Here is a 14,623-nt window from a genome sequence, read left to right as displayed (position 1 = left end):
CCCTGAGTTCAAGTCCCAGGACTGGCGCACACACACATGCACACACACACACACACACACACACACACAATTCTGTGGGCAGACAACTGGGTGAGTCCCCCGGGTGATGACGAAATGTCACTGACACTGCTGCCCATCCAGCGCCAGCAAGGACGGCTGAGGATGCAGGAGACACTTCAAAACCACACAGGCACAACCTGGCTAGTAGAAAGAGGAAGGGAAGGAACATTCCAGAAATGCAAATTCATGTACCAGGCCCAGGCTGCAGTCTGCAAGAAACTGCATCTGTCACACCCAGGCTGCACATCCCGGTTCCTGGCACGCGTTTTCATGCTGATGAAGGTGTTTTCGTACTGACACAAGGAACAGAGACCAATGTTCTGAGTCCTCCAATCTGGAACAAACTAAGCGACTGTCAGCCACCGCTACCCTCACGAGGGGCACCAAGGGAGAACAGCAGTTTTTAATTCTTGAACCCAACACGACATAGAAATCCACACCTCCACTAGACTCGAACTCGGATCCGTCACTGTGGCTTTAGTGCAGTGGGATTTGATCAGCACTTAGTCTAGTCTTCGGAACCCAGAAAGGAATCCTGCTACTGTTCCTAAAACCTGCAGACCCACGAACAACTTCCTCCTTCACGTCCTGCAATGGTAAAAGAACACACGCACACGCGCGCACACGCCCACACCCCCACACACCAAACTTTCTATGAGAGATTGATGAACTTTGTTTAAAATTTTAAAAAGAATACATTCTGTAAAGGAGTCACTAAATACAGAATTGTATAATAATCCTGGTGTCTGGCCCTTTGTCTTACCGTGCAACATCGTGGGCCCCTGCGACTCTTAGGGGACCCTAAGCTCTGCTTTTTGTTTCTGTTTGTTTGTTTTTGATTAGTACCAGGGTTTGAACTCAGAACCTTGTCCTTCAGCTCAGCTTGCTGATTTATGGCTGGAGCTCTACTACTTGAGCCATGAATCCAGCCCTGCTTTTTACTGGTTCACTGGGAATGTAGTGGCTTAGGTTCTTCTGTGCAGGCTGGCTTTGAACTGCCGTCTTCCAGATCTCAGCTTCCTGAGTAGCTAGGGTTATAGATGTGAGCAACCAATACCCAGCTATAAGACTGATTTTCTTTATTTGGATTTTTCCCTCTACTCTGGCTGCTAAGATCAGGAGGGTAGCCAGGGCAAAAAGCTCTGCAGACCTCATCTCAAGCAATGGCTGGATGCGGTGGTGCGCACCTGTGCTTGAAGCTACACAGGAGATGCAGATAGGAGTCACAGTCCAGGTCTGTCTGAGCACAAGTTTAAGACCTTACTGGAAAAATAACTAAAGCAAGGAGGGTTTTGGTTTTTTGCTAGTCCTGGGGCTTGAACTAAGGGCCTAGGCACTGTCCCTAAGCCTCTTTGTGCTCAAGACTAGAGCTCTGCCACTTGAGCCACAGCACCACTTCCGGCTTTTTCTGAGTACTTTATTGGAGATAAGAGTCTCAGACTTTCCTGCTCAGGCTGGCTTTGAACCGCAACTCTCAGAACTCAGACTCGTGAGTAGCTAGGATTCCAGGCAAGAGCCACCAGTGCCCTGCTCTTATCTCCAATTAACCACCAAAAAGCAGGAAGTGGCACTGTAGCTCAATTGGTAGAGCACTAGCTTTGAGTGGAAAAAAGCTAAGAGACTGGGGCTGGGGATATGGCCTAGTGGCAAGAGTGCTTGCCTCCCATACATGAAGCCCCAGGTTTGATTCCCCAGCACCACGTATACAGAAAACGCCAGAAGGGGTGCTGTGGCTCAAGTGGCAGAGTGCTAGCCTTGAGCAAAAAGAAAGCCAGGGACAGTGCTCAGGCCCTGAGTCCAAGCCCCAGGACTGGAGAAAAGAAAAAAAAAAAAAAAAAGCTAAGAGACTGCACCTGCCCTGAGTGCAAGCCCCGGGACCAATGCAAAGTCACCAATAACAACTGCTCGTGAAGAGACAAACGTCTGGCCATACTGGTGGCCTCCCAGGCCACGGCTGCCTCCACGGCAGGCTTCTGTGGCATGGCGCACCAGATGCCAAGAGCAGCTCGGAGCCCGCCTGCCTCTTATGGCAGCAGGGAAAGGGGGCTGGCTGGACTCTGTGCCCGCCCACCTCGGTGGCCCTGGGCCACGTGGCGCTCACCTCGGCGGTGTGAGTTGGCTTCCTCACACAAAGCGCTGCCACTCCCAATGTACCCTGAGGCCCTCGGTCCTCACCTATGAAGTGGGGGCTCACGGGAGCAGCCCCGAGACCGATTCTCAGAGGTGTGTGGCCCTGGGTTGTCGCCGGGAGCAGGAGGGTTCCCGTTGCTGACTGGGTCCCGCTGCGGCAGGCGCTCATCTCATGGTGACTGGTGTTGTCCCCTTACCCCTAGAGTGATCCTCAGCGTGACCCATGAGCCACAGCCCCGTGGTGCCCCAGACACACCACCACGGGCCTCACACCTTCCTACCACCCCGTGACTGCCCCACAGCACCCGTGATTCACTCTCTCCGCTGCAGCTGGGACTGTAGCTCTGCTTCCCCAGCAGCATGGCCTCTCTGGACACCCAGCCCTCGGTAGGAACTGGGGATACCTTGGATGAAAGCCAAGATCCCCACCTCCCAGGAGCATGTCACCCACAAAGGGTGACACTTCAGGAGAGGCCAGGCTTCCCTCTAACTCAGGGCATGAGAGTCTGGTTCTAGCCCCGGCTTCACTGGAGAGCTGTGTGGCGCTGGGCAAACCCTAAACTTCTCTGTGAGTCAGGTGGGCACCAGCTGCACCCTGTCATCCAGATACTCAGGAGGCTGAGGCCGGGGCTCGTGAGCCCTGGAGTCTGAGCCCAGCTCCAGAAACAGCTCCCAGAAGGGGCATGGTGCTGGCAAGCGTCCTGAAGCCACCCAGGTGACAGCCTGGAGGCGGTGGAGCCAAGTGTTCCATCTAGATGGACGCTGACCATAGCTGTGGGCCCCCCTCAAGCTGCCTCCTGCTGCCTCCCCATTCGGTGCCCTGTACCCAGTGCTGATGGTGGCCACGGATACCTGCTTGAGAGCCGCTTCCCCACCTTCAGTCACGGAGGGAAGCCCCCCCCTTTCTCTGACCACAGAAGTTTCCATGCCTTCAATACAAGGTCTTACACTTCCCTCATCCTAAAGCCACATCCTCCTGAATGTGCTGATTTTTCCAGGCCACCATGGAGACCTGAGGCCCACACCCCAGGCCCACAATAGGAAGGCTTCGGGCCTAGTCTACCATGGGTGACCCTCTTGTGGCCGGGCCCTTCCATTCTGTAGATCCCATTGACCCAGCAAGTCTGAGAACAGAGCACAGGCCCACGGTGCCCACTGCAGACATCACTAACCGATGCAGCAAGTCTGAGAACAGAGTGCAGGCCCACAGTGCCCAAAGCAGACATCACTAATTGATGCAGGCTCGTTCCTCTCAACTCACATGGGGCCACACGATCCAGAAGAGCCACTCATGCTCCAGGGTGGCTCCAGTCCAGGGTCTTGACTTTGGGATCCTCCTGCCTTAGCCTCACGGCACTGGGATTACAAGGTCACAGGAATGGCCACCATACCAGCTAAGACCCAGGCTCCACCTCTGCATTGGTACTCTGTCTTGTAGGTGAACACAAGTGTCCTCCTCAGCCTCTGGTGTCCCACCCCTGTGGACAAGTCCCCTTCTCCCCTCCAAGAGCACTGCCACCGGGCTCAGCTGTACACCCCTGCCCTGACAGGGCAGCTGTGATCCACTCTGCGCCTCCTTCTCCCCATAAGTGGTAAATACATGCCCCTGCCAGCCACCTCCCTGGACCTGCTCTGGACACTCCAAGCCGATCAATCTGGACTTTAAGTTTTAGCAAGGATTAATTTTAGTATAACGGGGCTAAAGAAGGGAGACGTAGAGGGAGAGAAGTGTTCACTGCTCCTCACTTAGGAAATGGGGGTGAAAGGCACAACGAGTTTTGCTGGAGGAAAGAACACAAACACCCATTCAGCAAAGAACATTTATTGTGGCCCTCGTCCCTCCCCCGCGGCATCTCTCCCATCCCCAACCTGTGCTTTGGAGGAGGGGAGCACCTCACCCCTACTCAGGGAACCAGGGCCACTGTACCTTTACAGCCAGAAATCCTGCCCCAGGCGGGGGTCTGCACCTCACCCCACATAGTGGGCTCAGCTAGAACCCCTAAACCTGAGCCTGCGTACAAGAGCAACTGCCACCCACTTGGCAGGACAGGGAGAGGGGAGGGGAGCGTACCATGCCCAGCGGAGAGCGGGGCTGGACAGGTGCAAAGCCCAGCAGCAGGTGACTTTATCCTGCTAGCTGTCCCCTTCCCACCTACCAACAGAGGCAAAAGTAGTGAAAACACCAGGCTTCACAGCCAGAAGAAAAACAAAATACGTACATATTTTAAAATAAAATGCCTCCAGCCCCCTGAACCAGCAGGGAGCCGGCCACTGTGGGGCCCCCAGCCCCTGAGTCTACCAGGCAGGAGAGCCTAGCATTCTGCCACCAGCAAGGACAGTCTGGGGAAGCAGAGGCTGGGAAAAAGGTGTCCTCTGTGCCCAGTGTGAGCACGGAGACTGTAAACACAACCAAGGGGGCAAGTCGGCACCTGACATTCTTCCTGGATGAAGGGCACTGTGGTGAGAGGTGGGGGGCCAGGCCCCCAGGGGCACTGGAGGCGGTGACAGGCACCAGGCAGGCCAGGGAGGCCACAGCTGCTCGTTTTTTTTGCCACCGTCCAGGACCTGGACCATCTCCCCTCCCTAGAGGCATCTGCTGGGTCGGCTGGGGCAGCCTGGGCTGGGGGCCAGGTGGCGGTTGGAAGGCTGCCCAGGGCAGAAGTGGGGAACTGTGCCTGCAGGACGCAGTCAGGAGCTGGGGAGACAGGGAGAGGGAGGCCCGCCTGGTGCGGGACAGGCCCTGGGCCAAGTTCTACCCCAGCTGGGGACCCCCCGGACTCCCACCTGTGTTGCCTCTCCTCTCCGCCCCTGAACTTGAACGTGGGGAGGCAGCTGGGGAACAGGTGTGGCTGTCAGGCCAGGTGTGGTCCCGGGGCGGTTCCCTACAACACCAAGACCCAGTACCAGCACCAGGGGCCCTGGGCATGCGGCCAACTGGAGTCCCGGGCTGGGCCTAGGCAGGGCTGGGCCCCTGCAGCCTAGGCCCCCAGTCACGCGGTCCAAAGGCCTCCGGGAGCCTCCCGTGCTAGTGGGGGCCCAGAGGGGCCCTGAGCCCCCAGGCCCGGCCGAGGGGCACTCAGGGCTGCGCGCGGCTGCGCCACTGCGTGCGCAGCGCCAACACCTCCTGCCCATACCACTCGTGCAGCCGCGCGAAGGGCGCCGAGGCGGGGGGCTCGGGGGTGGCCGAGGCCCGACGGCGGGGCGGCAGCGGCGGGCGATCGCGGCGATCCGGGACCACCGGGGCCTCGGTGCTCCAGGCTGCGCGGCCTTCCGCCTTGCCGACCGGGGCCGGGCGATCAAAGGGCCGCCGGGGCGGGGCTCGGGGCGGGGCCTGTTGAGGGGGCGGGACCGGAAGGGGCGCGGCCTGCAGGGCCTTGAACGGAGGGGCCGCGGGCGGGGCCTGCAGGGCCGGGGGCGGGTCCTGCAGGGCTGGGGGCGGGGCGGAGCCGGCGCGCGCGGCCGCCAGCTGCTGCTCCAGCTCCCGCACCACCAGGCGCAGGTAGGCGAAGCTAGCGCGCGACAGCGCCTTCACCCAGCCCTCGAGCGCCCCCTGGCTGTCGGCCGCGAGCACGTAGGAGCGCGCGCGCGCGCCCGCGAAGCGCACGGCGAAGGCGAAGGCGAAGTGCGCGGCCTCGGCCAGCTCCACCGTGCAGCCCTCCAGCACGATGACGCCCAGCGGCTCGGGGGCCACCGCCGCCGCCTCGGCCGCCGCCTCGAAGTAGAAGAGCATGTTCCCGCGCAGCACGAACCAGCGCCGCTGGAAGGCCGCGTGCCGCCCGCCGCGCTTGTGCAGGAAGCCCGCCTTGTCCACCGGCGCGTCGCAGGTCGCGTAGCGGGCCAGGCTGCGCTCGTTCAGCTTCATGCTGCGCCGGGCCGGGGCAGCGGGGGGCCTGCACCCCAGAACCGCCGAGAGCTCAGTGGGGGGCCCCGGCCCCCTCGCCCCGGACCTGCGTGAGGAAACGGAGGCTTAGAGAGGACGCGGCCACCCCCGAACCGGCCCCAGGCCTCCTCCCAGGTAGGGGGCTGGGGCTGCTGCACACCAGGCGGCCCCTCGGGACGCAGACCCCGGCCTCCCGTCTGACAGATGAGGAAACAGAGGCACAGAGAGGTCAGTCACGGACCCACGGTCACACAGCTCCCGGGGCAGAGCTGAAATGCCACCATCCCGGAAAAGACCCGCTGGGACTTGGTCCCCGCGCAGGACTCCGTCCTGGCTTGTTGGTCCATGAATGGGGATACACAGAACTACATCACAGGTGCTCCCCAAGTATTATCCACCGACTGTGCGGCAGGAACTGGGGACAGGCCCTGCCCTCTAGGTGCTGAGTGCTGCTGGGGTTGAAAAGAGGGAAGTAGAAAAATGACCCGCAGACATGTCCACCAGGGCTTATTTCCAAGGAGGGGGGTTGGGGCGTTGGGGACCAGAAGAGCATTTGGCTTTCATAGAGAGCCAGCCTGGGAAGGTAGAAGGTGAGGTGGGGCCCAGCATGGGGGTTGGAGGTCAGGACAGGCAGAAGAACATGTGCAGAGGCCCCATGGTGAGAACTAATGGAGAGCCTGGGACAGCCAAGTTCATCCACTTCTGTCAAGGGCTACCAGGCCGGGCTGAGGGTGGCCCACAGGCCCAGGGTGGCCAGGCCAATGGAGGACAGTCCCTGGACTCCCACTTCTCAGCCTCTCCCTGGGTAGGGAGGTAGCTACATTTTTAAAGAGCCTGGTATGCACTAGGCACCTAATTAATACTCATTTCCTTGCCTGGGTGGTGTCCTAAGGCCCAGAGGAATGAGGCCTGGCATGCTAGCCTTCCTTCCTTACCACCTCCAGCCACTCACTGAGGCAATCAGAGGGGCATCCTGCGGTGGGAGGGACGCTGAGACCACCTTGTTCTGAGTCCCCAGTGCTAGGTGTTTGGTTCCCACCTGGCTGCACTGAGCTGTGATGCTGCACACAAGCTGCCCCTCTCTGAGCCCCTGGTTCTCTCCTTACATAAGGAGGTTCACACATCCCCTCCCCACAAACCCAATCCCATGTGGACCCTGCCCCCAGCTTGCCCATTTCCCTCGGTCCCTCCTACCTCAGCCTCTGCCCACCTCCTGGTCCGGCTCACACGTCAGCTGTGTCCTGTGCAGGCTGTGAGGCCTGGGGCACACTGTCAGCCTCTCCAGGCCTCTGTTTGTCCATCTGTAAAATGGGACCACAAACTAAGCCAGAGTTGTGAGGGCACAGTACTGGCACTGTGGTGCCAGGCTGTATAGTTAAGCTCATAATGCATTTTTTGTTTATCTTTTGTACCTGTCCTAGGGCTTGAACTCAGGGCCTGGGCACTGTCCCTGAGCTTTTGCTCAAAGCTAGTACTCTACTGTTTGAACCAAAGCTCCATTTCTGGCTTTTCAGTGGTGAATTGGAGGTAGTCTCACAGAGGTTACTGCCTGAGCTGGCTTTGAACTGCAGTCCTGAAATCTGGGTCTCCTGAGTAGCTAGGATGATGGGGTGAGCCACCAACGCCCAGCTCTTGCTTTTACTTTGTGTGCAGGGCCAGGGATCCAGTGTGGGGCCTTGTGCATGTTAGGCAAGCACTGTATCACTGTACTACGTCCCAGCCCAATTTCCTGACCTTTGAAATAGGTCTCACTATGCAGCCCAGAATTGCCTGGGCCTTGAGATCCTCCTGCCCCCTCCCCTCCCCTCCCCTCTGCCCCCTCCCTATGCTGGGATTACAGGCAGTGCCCACCACACCCAGCACTGCTGGCATTCATGTGTCCTATCTCAGCAAGAGGCCTGTGATGTCCCTGTGGCCTCACCAAGGCCCAGCTGTCTCCAGTGGTCTCATCTGTTGGCAAGACCTCTCCCCCCAACCCCCAGTCCCCATCTACACTGCCTGGGATGCTTTCTGTGGCCTTCTGCACTCTGCATCAGCCCCAATGACCTCCTGGCTGTCTTAAGCCCACCCACTGCTCTCATCACAGGGCCTTTGCGCCTACCCTCCCTCTCCTCACTAGCTTTAAGTCTGTGCTCACCTGTCATGTGAGGCTGGCTTCCTCAACCACTCTGTGAAAACCACCTGCTGTTCTTGTTCTGTCTCCTGGCCTCACCCCTGCCTTTGCCCAGCCTCTGCCTGTCCCGCGCAGCTCAGAGTAAGATCTAAATCTCCCAAGGGCAGTGAAACCCTGCCCCACAGAGGGACCTGGTTAAAAACCAGAACTCCGCCTCTGCTTTCAACTCTTAGGGCTCCCCACTTATCTCAGAATAAAATTCCATCCTCCCCCTTGGCCTCCGGCTTGCCTTTCTCCTCCTCTGTCCCACTCACCCCCTGTTCATCAAGTGTATCAGCATTTGCCTGCCTCAGGGACTTTGCACAACTGTTCTCTGCCCCTCCTGCCTTTCTCATACTTCCCATGACCTCTCCTCATCCTTCAGCCTCAGCATGACCACCCCCTATCCTCAAGGGGGTGTTCCCTAAGCACAAACGACCCCCTAGCTACTATCTTGTACCCCCAGCCTGAAATTATCTGGGTAATTTCTGCCTGCTTGGAGCTTTCTGTCTAAATCACAGTGCCTGGCGAGCAAAAGTAGGGGGAATTCAGCAGTTACCTCTGATAACCTCAGCCCTGCAGTACAGACCCACCCCAATATATCCAGAGAAATGGAAACTGAGGCACAGAGGGATGAGTAGCCTGCCCAAAGATCAGGGCTGGGGACTGAACTTGGGGTCTCCCTGCCCCATGGAGCAAAGGAAGAGCAAAGTCCCTCCTGTACTACTGCCTGGTGGGGCCTACAGGCCCATCCCGCCCCTCCCCCCCCCCACCAGCCAACAACAGGAACAGCCCTATCCATGGCCCTGGAGGAAGGGGTGTGCTGGGAGCCCAGGGGGACAGGCAGCAGCTAGCCTGGAGGCAGCACCTTGTCCCAGCTGCTCCCAGCAGGTTCAGAGTCCACTAGGGGCAGCGGCCAGGCAGGAAGCCAGAGGCCCACTCAGCTGGCAGGACCAGGGCCCTGGCCCTGCCCCTGCCCCTGCCCATCCAGGTGGAGGACCTGGCCCAGCTCAGCTTCCTCAGCTTCCTTTTCCTCAAGTGGCAAATGGGCTGCCAAGAGAGTTCCATTAGCTCAAATACTCTAACAGGCAGGGTAGTGCACACCAGTAGGTTCAGCACTTAGGGAGGTGGAGGAAGGAGGATCTGGAGTTTGAGGCCAGGGTGGGCTCCACAGGGAGATCTTGCAAGAAAGGAACGGGAAGGGAAGGGAAAGGATGGGGGAGAAGGAAGGGAGAGAAAGAAGAGAGGGAGAGGAGGGGAGGAGAGAAGAACGACATTATCTGTTCCTGGGATGGCTGGTGTTGTAAGGGTCACGTCGTCAACCTTCCCTCTGGGAAAGGCCGAGCCGCAGCACTTTGTGTGGGTGGCGGGTAATTAGCCCGAGGACTCTAGGGACACAGCTGGCTTCATAACTGAGACCTGGGGAAACTGAGGGCACGCGTCGTTTACTTCACCATCCCCTGGTCCTGGGGCTGAGTCCAGTGGCCCTGAGTGTGCGAGCTCGGGGCAGTGGGTGTGGCGGACACGGGCTGGGAACACCCGGGAACCGGCAGGCTCTGCCCGCGCCGCCCGGCCCCGGCCCAAGCGCCCGAAGCCGGGCCCAGGGCCCGAACACCAGGAGCGCGATCGCGCGGAGTCGGAGCACCAGAGCCAAGCGGGGACCGCGAGCACCCGGTCCCGGCCCGGAGCCCGCTCCCCGGTTTGGGCCCTCGGCCCCTTTGTGCGCCGCAGGCAGCAGCTCCTTCAGGACATCGCGCCGGACGGAGGGCAGCGCGGGGCGGCCTCACCCAGCTCCCGGGCCCCAGGCATCGGGGGGCGCGGCCCCCCAGCAGCGCGCCCCGCGGGCAGCCGGGCCCTTCGGGGCCCGCTACTCCCGGATCCCCCGCCGAGGCAGCCTTACCTTGCGGCGCAGGCCCCACAGGGCCGGGCCCGCGGTGGCGGCGGCGCTGGCGCTTTGTCCCCGGCGGCCGCAGGCCAGCGCGGCCCGGCGGAAGGAGGCGGGGCGGCCGGACCAGGCGGCTGACGACCGCGCCCCTTTAACCCTGCCCGGGACGCCGCTGGGCCCGCCCCACACCCTCTGATTGGCCCTCCACACGCGGACACGCCTCCGTGGTAGCCACGCCCCCGTGGGCACGCGCTGGAAACCTCTCTTAAAGAGACCGCGCCGGGATCTGGAATCCCCATGGTCTCGTCCCAGAAAACCTGTGAATCCTTCGGAGCTCCGTGTAGTCTGAAAAGTAAGGCCACAGACTCGCCTGGAAAAAAAACAACGGGGGCCGTGGGCCCATGGGAAAATCCCTGAAGTCTCCCAGCTTGCCAGGCTTGCCAGATTCAGCAAATTGAACTGCCAGACCTGTTTCAAAAATAAGCCGGCCTGGGAATGTAGCCTAGAAGGTAGAATGCTCGACTCACATACACAAAGCCCTGAGTTCGATTCCTCAGCACCACACATATAGAAAAAGCCAGAAGTAGCGCTGTGGCACAAGTGGTAGCGTGCCAGCCTCGAGCAAAAAAGAAGCCCGGGACAGCACTCAGGCCCTGAGTTCAAGGCCCAGGACTGGCAAAAAAACAAACAAAAAATTCTAATTCTAGAAAATGTACGATTTATTGGAAAACAAGCAAAAACAAAGCTGAGTATAGGATATTCCAAGCAGAAGTCAGTGTGGGTGTCTTCTAAACCAAGCAGATCCCTCAGGAGCCAGCCCATAACTCCAGGTGAGGAGGGAAAGTTCAAGTGAACAGAGTTGGCGTCCCACTAAGCCACGGAATCTCTTGAGTGACCTCAAAGCAACTGCTTCACTTCTCTGGGCTTCCATGTCTTCTGTAAAACAGAGATAAGCATAGCAGAGGAAAGAGATAAGCACAGCTGCTCAGTACATGGAGTGCGTGAGTCAGAAGCAGGCGCCTTCTGTAAGCAGGAATTGCTCCTCTTCAGCTTTTGTGGTTTTGTTGTGTTTTTTTCCCCTTCTTTTTGCACTGCCCCAAAATAACTCAGTTTCCATCACTGAATCCCTTACTTCCTGTTCTCATGGGCCTCCTCCTCACTTCCCAAAACCCCTCCCTAGCCAGTCCTAGCCTGAGGACTGGAGAGAACCAGATTAGCCAGGATCCCGGGTTCATTCCACAAGGGAAAAGACTGTCCCAACTTCCCAAGGGACAGAGGAAGGTTCCTATTCCGGGCTGGGGTGGATTTCCACTGGGGAGCTTCCCACACCCCTCCTCTGTTCCCCCACCATGTGGTCACAGCCCTTTCCCAGCCTGCCCCTCATAGGTGGCTGTTGGCAGGGAGCCCTCCAGGAGCCTCCCACCCCCCGGCCTGAGGAATAGACTCAGCGTGTGATGCTGAGGAGACAAGGTCTTGTTGACTGTGGAAGAATAGATGCTTTGAGACCTGGGCACACCATGTGGGCAGGTTTCATAAAGGGCACCCAGACCATCTCACAGCTTGGTCGACTGGTCCATCCACCTGGCCATCGTGATTGGTTCAAGAATAGACATGTGATCGAGATTGAGCCAATAAGGTTCAGCCCTGAGACTGATAAGTGGACCTTGATGGAGGTAGAGCCAGCCTGAGGGTGAAACAGCCAGAGTAAATAAAGGTGGAGAGAGAGACACAGCCAGCCAGCCAGCCATCCAGTTACTACCCCAGGGAAGCCCTGGAAGAACTGAAGCTGACACTGGCATAAGTCCCTGGGCAGAGAGGGCACAGGGGAGGGGATTTTCCTAATCTAGACACTCACCAGGAGAGGGAAACACCAGATGTGCAAGCTGGAGCTCAGCTTGCATATGGGGTGATGGAGGCAAATCAGAGTGAAATCAGGGCACCTGACCTCCCCTGCCTTCCTGCCCAAAGGAGACTCATGACAAAAGGAATAATTTCAAGGAGGACATTCATCCATAGCAGTGCAATCAACTGTTATAAAGACCTCCAGCGTGGGCAGGTACTGGTGGCTCACGCTTGTCATCCTAGCTACTCAGGAAGCTGAGATCTGAGGATCACAGTTCAAAGCTAGCCTGGGCAGGAAAGTCTGTGAGACTCTTATCTCCAATTAGCCATCAGAAAACCAGAAGTGGAGCTGTGGCTCAAGTGGCAGTGCCTTAGCCTGAAGCAGAAAAGCTCAGGGACAGCACCCAGGCCCTAAGTTCAAACCCTACAACCAGGGGGAAAAAACAAACAAACAGAAAACCCTCCACCTCTGTCTGGTTGCCAATGATTTTGTTCATTTTTGAGAAATTATCTGACTGTGTTACGCAGACTGGCCTGGAAGCGAAGGGCATCCTGCCTCTGCCCCCCGAGTGCTGTGCCACCACTCCTGGCTCCAGACCATCTTGTCACTTCAGAAGGAGACCCGTCTCTCCACATTCCCCTTACCCGAGCCCCTGGTGACTGAGCATATGCCATCTGTCTCGGTTGTTGCCTATTCTGGACATTTCAGATGGTTCTGGGATCACACAAGAAGTGGCCCAACCCTCTACGCATGCACGGCGTGCGCCTGTTTACTTGCATATTCAGTGTCTCCAGCTTTGAGCTACTGTGACCAGCTAGGCAACTTGTGGCTGAGGTCCAAAGAGGAGCTGTGAGTCAGAAGGGCTGGAAAGGGAAATTCATTCAGGAACCAGAACTGGGCTGTGGTTACTGTCACCAAGTCCCCATGGATTTACCTCCAAACCTCGTCTCCAGCCTGCCACTTCTCCACCTCGGCTGCCACTTCCCCCTCCCAGTGCCACTGTCATCTCTGGCCAGGCCAGCAGCAATACCATCCCTTTTGGGTCCCTCTTCTACCACGTGCCCTGAGGCCCTGAATGCCCTCCACCCTGGCCTGGCCAGTCCTCTCAGAGCTGACACCTGATCAAATCCTGGCACTCTCCTGCTCAGAGCCTTTCCCTGGATCCCCGTGGCCTCGGGAGCCAGTTGGAAGGAGTCTCAGAGGCTCCCATCGCCTCTTTCCACTGCCCCAGCTCTGGTCACCTGTTTGCTCCCCATTCCCACAATGCACCATGCTCCAGGCCTCTGGGATGAAGTTGGAAGATGGCGGGGGTGGGGGGGGCGTTTGACTTAGGAGTCCCACGTGAAGGACAGGGGAGGAGAGAGGCCTCAGGGAGGCCTGTGAGGGTGGGGAGAGAGGAGAACCACAACATGCGGAGAGGAAAAGCCCAGTGTGGGCTCCCGCCACAACCAGCACACCGGGCAGGGGCGGGGCTACTCACTTGGGGCGCCTCAGCAAAGCGGCCGGCGGCCACGCCCTGTTGGGCCACGCCCACACGCGTGGAGCCACGCCCCTCCCGGGAGCCCTTGTGCCGCTGGCTTGCAGTGAGTCCTCCAGGTGTCCAGCTAGCTTTCGGTGGTTCAAGGTCAGGACCCGACTTGAAGGACGGCGGGGCGGGCGGCGGGGTCCCCGGGCCACACCCTGGAGGCCGCAGGCCGGGAGCGGGAGCCGGGTCGCCGCTGGTCTGCGCGGTTTGGGCTGGGCCAGCCATGTGCTCGGTCCTTGCGAAGCTGGTTCCCAGTCCGGAGACTGTGTGGCCTTCAGGTAGTCACTTCACCTCTCTGCACCCCGGCTTTCCTGGATCCGGGCCGACAAGACGAGCCTCCACTTGCTAAGCTCCGACAGCTGAAGCTGGCTGGGAATTTGCTGGGGTTTTCTACTCACAACCAGATTAGGAAAGATTGTCTTCCCATCCCAATTTACAGAGTAAGAAATTTAAGGGCTGGGCGCCAGCGGCTCACACCTGTCACCCTAGCTACTCAGGAGGCCGAGATCTGAGGATCGTGGTTCAAAGCCAGCCCTGGCGGGGAACTCCATGAGACTTATCTCCAATGAACCACCAGGAAACTGGAAGTGGAGCTGTGGCTCCAAAGTGGTAGAGCATTAAGGGAAAAAGCTCAAGGACAGTGTCCAGGCCTCGAGTTCAAATACGAAAAAGAAGAAAAAGAAACAGAAATGTTTCAGGGGGCTGGGGATATGGCCTAGTGGCAAGAGTGCTTGACTTGTATACATGAGGCCCTGGGTTCAATTCCCCAGCACCACATATACAGAAAATGGCCAGAAGTGGCGCTGTGGCCCAAGTGGCAGAGTGCTAGCCTTGAGCAAAAAGAAGCCAGGAACAGTGCTCAGGCCCTGAGTCCAAGCCCCAGGACTGGCAAAAAAAAACCAAAAAGAAGTGTTTCAGGGTTCGAGGGAGGAGATTCCACGTCCCTCCAAGAGTCCACCACTCAGAGACAGTCTCAAGCAAAAAGATGGATTTATTGGGGAAGCACAAAGCAAACTGACCGGCCAGGGACGCAGCACAGACTCAGGAGCTGAAATTGGGACAGTGAAAAGTGGCATGACTGGCCAGGGACACAGTGGAGACTCGGGAGCTGCTACTGTCACCCTAAGCATTCCTCAAATTAGGGTTTA

The 14,623-nt window shown here is 58.5% G+C and overlaps 1 protein-coding gene across 4 annotated transcripts; it reads right to left on the bottom strand.

The window, feature by feature from the left end:
- Window positions 1-1,199: 1,199 nt before the first annotated feature.
- Pheta1 (PH domain containing endocytic trafficking adaptor 1) lies at window positions 1,200-10,225 on the bottom strand. Of its 4 annotated transcripts, none has more exons than XR_007210461.1 (3): window positions 7,265-7,530; window positions 4,724-6,137; window positions 1,200-1,210 (listed from the first exon to the last, which is right to left on the bottom strand). XR_007210461.1 is itself a non-coding variant. In XM_048342950.1 (3 exons), the coding sequence occupies exon 3, from the start codon at window positions 6,050-6,052 to the stop codon at window positions 5,267-5,269; it is 786 nt and encodes a 261-aa protein (XP_048198907.1). In that variant the 5' UTR covers window positions 6,053-6,137; window positions 7,265-7,371; window positions 10,123-10,225; the 3' UTR covers window positions 4,000-5,266. The 4 variants fall into 4 exon arrangements, 3 of the variants coding, with proteins under 3 accessions (XP_048198907.1, XP_048198909.1, XP_048198908.1); XM_048342950.1 differs by lacking the exon at window positions 1,200-1,210 and adding an exon at window positions 10,123-10,225 and having other exon boundaries at window positions 4,000-6,137; window positions 7,265-7,371; XM_048342952.1 differs by lacking the exons at window positions 1,200-1,210; window positions 7,265-7,530 and adding an exon at window positions 10,123-10,201 and having other exon boundaries at window positions 4,000-6,137.
- Window positions 10,226-14,623: the final 4,398 nt, after the last annotated feature.

Source organism: Perognathus longimembris, chromosome 3 (assembly GCF_023159225.1).
Source record: "Perognathus longimembris pacificus isolate PPM17 chromosome 3, ASM2315922v1, whole genome shotgun sequence".
NCBI classification, from domain to species: Eukaryota; Metazoa; Chordata; class Mammalia; order Rodentia; family Heteromyidae; genus Perognathus; species Perognathus longimembris.
This window is presented reverse-complemented; position numbering and strand designations above follow the sequence as displayed.